This window comes from Neodiprion lecontei, chromosome 4 (genome assembly GCF_021901455.1).
Source record: "Neodiprion lecontei isolate iyNeoLeco1 chromosome 4, iyNeoLeco1.1, whole genome shotgun sequence".
In the NCBI taxonomy this organism is placed as follows: Eukaryota; Metazoa; Arthropoda; class Insecta; order Hymenoptera; family Diprionidae; genus Neodiprion; species Neodiprion lecontei.
In genome coordinates this window covers 9,285,323-9,294,229 of record NC_060263.1, presented here as the reverse complement: position 1 = coordinate 9,294,229, position 8,907 = coordinate 9,285,323, and the positions used below count along the sequence as shown (strand labels likewise).

Sequence of the window (8,907 nt, the reverse complement as noted above, 5' to 3'; positions counted from 1 at the left end):
GCAGACGAGTTTTTTATTGATCCTGCTAAAAATAGATTTTGCAATAAATTTCATGTCTGTCTAATAATTCCATATACCAATGAAAGTACTGCAATAATACCTGTAGTCAGTTAGAACTATCATCGCCTATATACACAAATGATTTTCAATTCTCGAAGTACTCTGAGGTATTTATTGACTGTAGCAAATCACAAAACATATGAATAAAGGTTTTCATTTGTTGGACGAAGTTAGGTAGCACACATAATACAGGACGTGAAGCAATATTTAAATTTTAATTATACAAATAATTTTTCTAAAGTAAGTACAGATAGCTGATGCATGTGAAATATCTATGAAGTTGAAGTTAATAAAGTTAACGTTACATGAACCGTTAGGTAAAAAATCATTATTTTGCAATTACAGATTGACTTTGTAGAAGTCAAGTTTGTAAAATATTACCATACTTTACTTTATCATGGTTTACTGAATTTCAAATTATACATTGGCTATGAAATAATGGATTTTCTTAACATGCATTGTTACAATAACTCAATCCCATAAATCTCTATTTTGTACATATGTACATATGATCAATATAATTAATATGTAGAAATTCATACAATTTTTATGAAATACAGCTGTTCATTTTAGTCTTATAAGTCTTTTATATTTCGGGATTAACACAATAAAATAATATGGATTAAAAAAAAGAAATTATGCTACTATGAATAAATGCTGAAAAATGATTTTTTATTCACATACTTACTTATTACAGAAATCTATATTGGAAAATCTGTTCGGCTTCAAGGGTTAATAAATTGTCTGAGTTCTCGGAGGCTGGGCATGCATCATCGTTGGCTTATTGAAACATCAGGTTATTGATTTATTATAGAGTCTGAGCCTCGGTTGGAACAGCCCGTTGGTGAATGCACCGATCCCTTTATACCGCCAGCATAGTCCGGTTTGCATGAGAATGATGTACAAAAATAACATCGAACTTCCCTGTCAGCTACGAATTTGCACTTCCTTTAAATGCAAAAAGTCAGAGTTTGGGGGTTTACAATTCGTCGCGATTGCATGGTATGATGATGTGAATTTTTTCTCATATAGTAATACTAATGACCACCAATACCTCGCAGTTACAGATTGTTTAAAGAATATTGCTTTTATAATAAAATATGTACTGAGAACGTGTCCGAAACACGTATATTTTAAACAGGGAAATTCACCCTGTTGTTGGCACAGGTTAGAGATGAGATAAAAGTTTGATAAAATTTGGCAATTGTTTTTGAATCATTTGAAATTTATTTGGAGGGTATGTTTGAAGAAGTTCGTCAATACCCTATATATGGGACACCCTAATTAACATAATCATATTTGTGAACAACTCTTCTGAGTTATTTCAAAATTGTGAGAAGGTGAATTTTCTTGCAACATTTTTTTACCTTATGGTGACAAGTTTCAACCTTATAAAAAATATGACTATGAAGTCTGCGTTAAAGGGTGAATATACCAGAACTTTGCATGTTCCAACATTGGTTACGAAATATTTAACGTAAATGCTGCCGAACAAATTTAGAGCAGATCATTATTTCTTATGGCCTCAGTAAGAATGAGTACCTAATAATAATCATCTACTTTAAATGCTTCCAGTTAGTGTGATAAAACATAAAATGTATAGATTATGAGTTTTTGTTTTCTGCTTTACATGACTTTACATCTTTTATGATACAAGAATTCGTGCAGAGGTGATCAAATGTTATAGCAAATATAAGGACTTTTCACAATTTGTATTGAATCTTATACTAAATACAAATATCTCTGCATTGCTATCATGAGTGTTGAAAATAGTCTATGGATGTTGGTTATATCATATAATTTATTAAAGAAAATCAACAAATCATACAAGCACCAAGAACACTGATGGTTGTAACAAATAAATATTTATAATATAAATTTAATTAATAACTTACATCAGCAACGATAAACATTACTTCATATTTGAAACTCATCGGCTTTTTAGAAAAGTATTTTGAAGAAAAACAGCTTCAAAGAACCTAGTTGAACCAATAATTTTGAATATATTCTATTGGCTGTAGAACTTGGCATTAAGAAACGTTTAGTGTCAAATAAATGATGAATGACAAATACTAATTACCTATTTATTTAAACTAGATTCCAGCACCTCAAAAGCCTTAGCGTCCTGTTTTTCACGTATTTCCCTAATTTTTCGTCTCAACGCCTCATCCTCTTCTTTGTTGACCATGGGGTAGATTTCACGTTTCGTTTTTGTGACCCAATTTTCATAAACTTCTGGCTGGTTAAAGTAGTGAAACATACCCACTGGAAATGCCATGTACAACACCATTTTAGCGACTTCTAATTGCCAGTTCCCCATTGCATTAATTCTAAAAAAGATAGGAGATTGCATAACGCAACTCAAAAAACATACATAACCTCCAAGTACCCTTATATTTAAAATGAAAAAAAATTAATAAATGACATTGGCCAGTAAAGATAAATATGCAGTAACTTTACATCGTTAGAACCCGCTGCACTTCAGCACAAAATTTTTTATATCTTGTCAACTTCGTGTCGCGCCCTAGCCGGATAGTTTGTCTTGAGAGTTGGGTTAAATTCACCGTGAGATTTGCGTTTTGAGAATTTGTATTCACAGGTCGCATTAATTAATTTTGGAATGCCGTTGAAAATTCTAGAGTTACTTGAAGTGATGAAATTTCAATTTCTGTTTTTTCATTGTGGTTAACTGAACGAATAACATACAATTGTCGTTGACTGAAGAATGAAGATGTGTAAAGATTGCTAGCCTTTTGGGGCTTATCGTAATCAAAAATTGCAGAGATGAATTCATCGTTAAGTGGCGCCCTCTGCGTCCCTTCTGCCCTGCATGCGCAACTCGAGTCCAAAGAGTATAGTAACTCAGGTCGGCACTCGGTCGGTACGTAGTGGCAACAAGAAGTGATGCTTCCATTGCTCACTGCGTGTACCCAGATCATGCAGAGTCGAATAATATAATGTCCCTGACGATGCCTATGTACTGACCACCAGGAACCGCCTGAAATTTTCATACTGGGATTCTCACTTTGCAGTATGTCATCTGATGTAAAAAAATCAAAGTAATGCAACCAGGCTAACAGCTGACCTTTGACCGTGTTTATTCGTGTGTGGATGGTAGAACAGGTATATTATTGACTATGTTTAATTAATTTATGTGACGTGAGTAATTGGAAAACCCAAGAATTACGATTTGCCTCCAGTAAAATTAAAAACTTCGGTTATGTAGTGATAAAATGGCACCGACTACCAGGCTCTGACATCATAGGATATCTTTCAAGAACGCCCGTATACGTTTCAGTTATGCAAATTCATTTAAGCCAAATTCAGCAGTGTTAATCTAACAGAGGGTAAAATAATCCGAGATTTGAGTTCACTCACTAATTTTTTGAGTTGAAATAATTCAAATTAATTCATGCAATTTAATTTACAGGTTTTTTAAATTTCAAATTAAGTTTATTAATTCATATCAATTTTTTTTTTTAATACATCTAACACGATTTATTTAAAATCATGGGTTTCAATTTTTTGCTTTATAATTCGCGAGAATTCACAGTAATGCAAGTAAATTTAATAAAATTTCAGTTCATTCTTTTGTATTTCCTGTTAATTCAAATTAATTCTTTAAATTGAACTTAATTCAAATCAATATGATTTAATTTTCCTCGATTCAGTTGTTTCTCGAGTCATTCTTAATATTTCAGTTAAATTTCATAATTTAACTCAGTTCTCATTAATTCATTGAATTATTGTACGCATGTAAACGTAGGGCGAAAAAGACGTCCGATAATTTATAAAAGAGAATATTTGTTAGTAAGCGCGATTAATGTTGTAATTGTGAGTTGTAATAGTGTCGGTGTGTTTAGTTTAATTGTTTATTTTGAGCAACGTTTTTCAGCTTCATAATTTCAATACCGATATTTTCTTAATATATCTATTACTATTACTGCCGGCACCCCTACGTCTCTTTCCGTTTGACTTTCCTCCACACCTGCTCCTGACTCTATTCCTATTTATTTAATCGTATTCAATACATTAATTCAGCGTGTTATTCCTTCTCAAATCCAACTACATATCAGTCCCATCGACAAATATAATCTTATTTCAATTCGGGCACAACATATACATATACATGGTTGACAGTTCGAAACCTGTGCGTGACTTAAACAATGAGGAAATAGCCGGTTGAGTCAAATAAAGAGATGAAAATATATAGTGATCCGTTTTCACAACTAGGGTTGAACAGCCGTTTTTCCCCCTCAGTTATTTTAATTTTCTTTTTAACAACAAAGTGACGTTTAGATTTTGTTCTTCCTTAAGATATCCTTACATTCCTTGCGTAGCTTCCCTCATTTTTTCAAAATTCATTGCCACCCCGTTCATGAATTCTCAGAAGTAAGAATCGGGTTATTTACCAAATCTAAGAATTTTCGATCAATGTTATCTTGCGATTGGACAGTTGCAGCAACAAATGAAAGGCAGTCAATTAATTTGCCTTGAATTGAACTTTCAGAAAGAAGTAATGTTCGAATTGTGCTGAATTGTTTCAGTTGCCCAAAATTGATTTAAAATAGAAAAACTAAAATTCTATCGATAGACGCATTTTTGAAAATGACGAAACTTCTTTCTTTAATTTTAGTTGAAGATAGAGAAATTCGCAGTCGACAGTTGCTTCAAAAATCACCTAAAAAATACCCCTTTCTGTTTTCTGACGTGTCACGTGCACCAGACAAAACTCGTGAACACGATTCTAGGAATCCGATAGGAAATTTCATGCTCTTCAAAATGCCCATGAAGTTTATCTATCTAGAACCACCTGTCTTCAAATGAGAAGCGATAGAATGAAACGCGGAACGCTCGAGATCGATACGACTAACTGATATAATACGACTAACTATATATAACAACCAATTTTCAAAACTTCGTAGACTTTAGAATATATTATTCTTTTGGAAGTTGCTTCTTCTTAATTGTTTGTAAAAATAATGGGCTAATTTACTGAAGAGGGTATAGCCGGGTAAGCATGCCAAAATTTTCCCCTCTTGAAGTGGATTCTGCAGGCAACCAACTATTTTTGGTTGGTAAATTACTGACTTGTACCAAATTTTAGCCTTCTAACTCCATTTTACTCGAAGTTATCGCATAAAACGTAGTTTTCGGTTTTTTCGCGACAACTCGGCTATTTCTGCTTCGAAAATTTGGAAAATAAATCACACATCCGGCAGACATATGTGCACGTATCGAAATTTTTTTCAGATTTTTCGCTATGAAACTCCACCTTCTAAAAATTTGTGAACATTCAGATCGCTGGTTACTGGTGTATTTTGAAGAGTGAAGAAGGTACTGCCATCTTTTTTCACAGTATAAACATCTGGTTTCATGTAATTTTTCGTAATTTTTCCAGGTTCTTCCTAATGATGCGTCACAGTTAAAAAGATGAAAAACTGACATTTTTCACTTTCATTGCCGTGTTGCATATAGGACTTAATTCCCGACTCAACTATGGTCGCATTACACGGAGGAAAAGGATTACTTGAGTCAAGTGATATTCGTTTGATTCAACTAAATGCTATGTAGTCAAATGTAGCGAACACAATATACTTACTTAATTCAACGAGACATTTTTGTCGGACGAAATACTTGTGACAACTTAATACAGAGTTCAAATATGCCTTTGAATGATCATGCTGACTATAAATTTATTAAAGATAATACGGCGTGAGTTCTTTGCAATAATGTGAATTTTGTATCATGAAAATGTGTGATTGAGATGACTAAAAATTTGATTGAACTTACATTAAACATTTTGATTTAAAATTATAAAATTGTTGTGTCAAAAAAAAAAAAAAATGGGCTTGTTCTGATTCATGTTTTGTTGAGTCGAAAGTTCAACGGTTTCAACAGGCAATTAAATTTGTTGTTAGAAAAATTTTTTGCATTGCAAACAAGTTTCGGTTAGACCAACAAAGTATGGTATTCAATCGATGAAAATATTTTATTGGCTATATTCATTATTTTATTTCAAGTACCTAATTGTTTGTATCAGCAAACATGCCACTTCGAGGAACAATACATAAACTTCAAATGAAATGATATTTAGTTGACTTAATTCCGGAAACACATCGAGAAGTTCACGCGAATTAATACTTTACTCGATCACGACGTGGTATTCATGATTTCCAGTACGTTCTGTAGCTTTTTATCTACGACAGTGTCGACGTTTATCCCCTCATACTAAACATTTAATGAAAGAAAAAAACAAATTTGATACAAGGTAATGGAAAAGTAATGATTAATCTGAAAGCCGAAAAGCAGAGAAAAAGAAATCATAAGCTTAGAAAGGAGAGAACAGAGAAATGGAAAGACACGTGAACTTACGTTCAGTTATTCACCAAACTGTTTAACAGCCAGTTACGAAGTATACATATCTTGATGAAGAAAGTCAAAATGAACCTCGGGTCGTCATCTACAAAAGAGTGAAAACGAATTGTTAGAATCCAATTAAAACAAAAGTGAGAACAATAGACTTACCAAAATTTGTGGAAAGAGAATTTTTAAATTATTTGTCTGGTTTTTCAGGAACCTTTTTTTACTTTCGTTGATTACAAAATTCGAAGAAAAACTAGGAAGAAATCTAAGAATAATCTTTTTAGGCATGTATTTTTGTAACGAAACTGTAATAAATTTATCAATGTATCGATAATCAGCTGTGAATATTATATAGCTTTCTATAGGAAAAAAAAACAAAAAAAAAAAAAAAACGAAACTTATGATTATGGGAGGTGAAAAAAGATGCCACGCTAATTCTATGTAGTTGTAATTTTGTGAATGACCGGTAATATTTGTTAGTGACCGTTAATTTGCGGAAAAAAAACTTGACCGGTGCTTTTACATCTAAAATAGGTGGGGTTACTCTATTTTTTACCGTAAAACGGTTGAAAAAAAATTGAGACCGTAATTTCGCAACACAAGATTACATGAAAAAAAATTACGTCAGTTTACGGTATAATTACAGTATTTTTTTGGTATTTTTACTGAGAATCTTAATATCGGTATTTTTACATCTCTAAGCTCCACCTCCGTCTACTCTACGCTCAACCTGCCCAGAAAACCACACGTTCGTTGCTATCGTTTATCGCTATCTAGATTTCCTTTAGTTACTTTACGATAAACGTTGCTATAATATATATTAATAATATACTACTGAAACGCAACTAGAATATTCCTGTTCAAAGACGGTATTCCCCAGAGTTACAAATAAATGTAAATGTATAATGTTAGCGAACAATATTCATAAATTTTTTTTAAGAAAAAATTGTAGTAGAAAAAATAACACGGTTGATATATGCGGTTAAAACGTGGAATAGATTTTCAATATCTTACATTGCGGTAATTATATTGATGAAAATATGACAATTTAACATAATTTATTGCAGATACTTAAGTAATTCATAAATATATTTATCGCCGATATTTTAATCTTTCAAAATTCTTGACTCTTACCGTCAGCCGGTACTTTCTACAGTTGAAAGCCTTGCGGTGGGTTTGACGAAATCTCAGTAAAGCATTATCACCCGTTGCATTCCTACAAAGATAGGATTCTGATATAAATATATGTATGCATAGGTATATGTATATTCAAGTGTGCAAGTAATGGTTGCGTGGATACTCCCGTCCACTATCTGTAACTTCCTCGACATTTCTGTTGCCCTGGTATCAAAGCGCGTCAAATTCGGCGACTGTGCACCTCGTTGTTATGGCTCAAGATTTATGGTCAAAGATTAAAATAAAATAAAATGTACGATATGAACAATGCCATTTCAATTTACTGTATACTATCACATGCTTGTACCAAAAATTTACTCACCCGCTCGTGAAATTCCAACTTTCCTACCACACTGTAATAAAATTACCGCAGAAATGCATTATACACGTTGAATATACTTATAACGCGTGACAATTTTAGGTATAATCACTCTGATTCTAACTTATATTCGATTTCACTTATAATTATACATAAATTTCATTCATCAGCCACGAATTTTCAAATGTTTCAAACAGCTACTGTGTAGACTACTTTTGTATATGTCGGAAATTAACTGCAATTGTAACACATTACTATTGGCAATTTTTATTCTATCAACTTGTGTTAATGTGCAGATGGAGATCATCATGAAAATTCTTCCAAGTAATTCCAAATCATTTTGACGACAGCTGTCTGACGTTATTCCGCTAACTGGTCGACACCACTCCCAGGACAGTATGATGCGTTGTAGTCAACTTCTAATCGACATACTGCAGCCCCGACCTATCAAACAGAGATCCTCCTACCAGGAACGCAGAGATAGCAAAATGAGGTTTCCTGCTCAAAAATCGGCGATAATACATGGCGATGTACAATTCGGCGGTCCTTTATAAATATGCGTAATACCTACGAGTGCTTACAATTGTACCAAGAAAATAAACTGATTATCATTTTCAAGATGCGGGACACAAGAGCGCGAAACAAGATCGTCTCGCAAATTTGCATTATTTGAACAGCGGCAACAGGAGACCAGACAGTTCGCAAAGTGTGTCCACATGAGAAAGTTTTAATATTGTCATGAATATCAGGTGCGCAATTTAATTTCTTGTTTTTCTTCCGATCTTGAAAACTATATTAAATTAGCATATGTACCGATTTTGTGGTCGTCAAGTACTAACATCTACGCTTTCGAACGACGTTACAAACCTACCTCTGCAATGAACTAGTGAAGCGGGTAACATAACCTCCAAAGCAAATCTATACATAACGGCTTCTGATAAGACACTGCATTCATTTCGCATTCCAACTAAAAGAGAATACCGGAA

The 8,907-nt window shown here is 33.1% G+C and overlaps 1 protein-coding gene and 1 long non-coding RNA gene across 7 annotated transcripts; both read right to left on the bottom strand.

The window, feature by feature from the left end:
• Positions 1 to 25: 25 nt before the first annotated feature.
• Positions 26 to 2,847, bottom strand: LOC107222974 (protein PET100 homolog, mitochondrial). Of its 6 annotated transcripts, XR_006904103.1 has the most exons (4): positions 2,767 to 2,841; positions 2,141 to 2,390; positions 1,956 to 2,039; positions 26 to 1,010 (listed from the first exon to the last, which is right to left on the bottom strand). XR_006904103.1 is itself a non-coding variant. In XM_046738522.1 (3 exons), the coding sequence occupies exon 2, from the start codon at positions 2,378 to 2,380 to the stop codon at positions 2,141 to 2,143; it is 240 nt and encodes a 79-aa protein (XP_046594478.1). In that variant the 5' UTR covers positions 2,381 to 2,390; positions 2,767 to 2,842; the 3' UTR covers positions 26 to 1,008. The 6 variants fall into 6 exon arrangements, 4 of the variants coding, with proteins under 4 accessions (XP_046594478.1, XP_046594479.1, XP_046594476.1 ...); XR_006904102.1 differs by having other exon boundaries at positions 26 to 1,008; positions 1,956 to 2,390; XM_046738522.1 differs by lacking the exon at positions 1,956 to 2,039 and having other exon boundaries at positions 26 to 1,008; positions 2,767 to 2,842.
• Positions 2,848 to 6,432: 3,585 nt separating this feature from the next.
• On the bottom strand, positions 6,433 to 8,245 carry LOC124294182. Its single transcript, XR_006904105.1, has 3 exons — positions 7,925 to 8,245; positions 7,561 to 7,642; positions 6,433 to 6,523 (listed from the first exon to the last, which is right to left on the bottom strand). It is a non-coding gene; the product is annotated as an uncharacterized LOC124294182 (long non-coding RNA).
• Between the last annotated feature and the right edge of the window lie 662 nt (positions 8,246 to 8,907).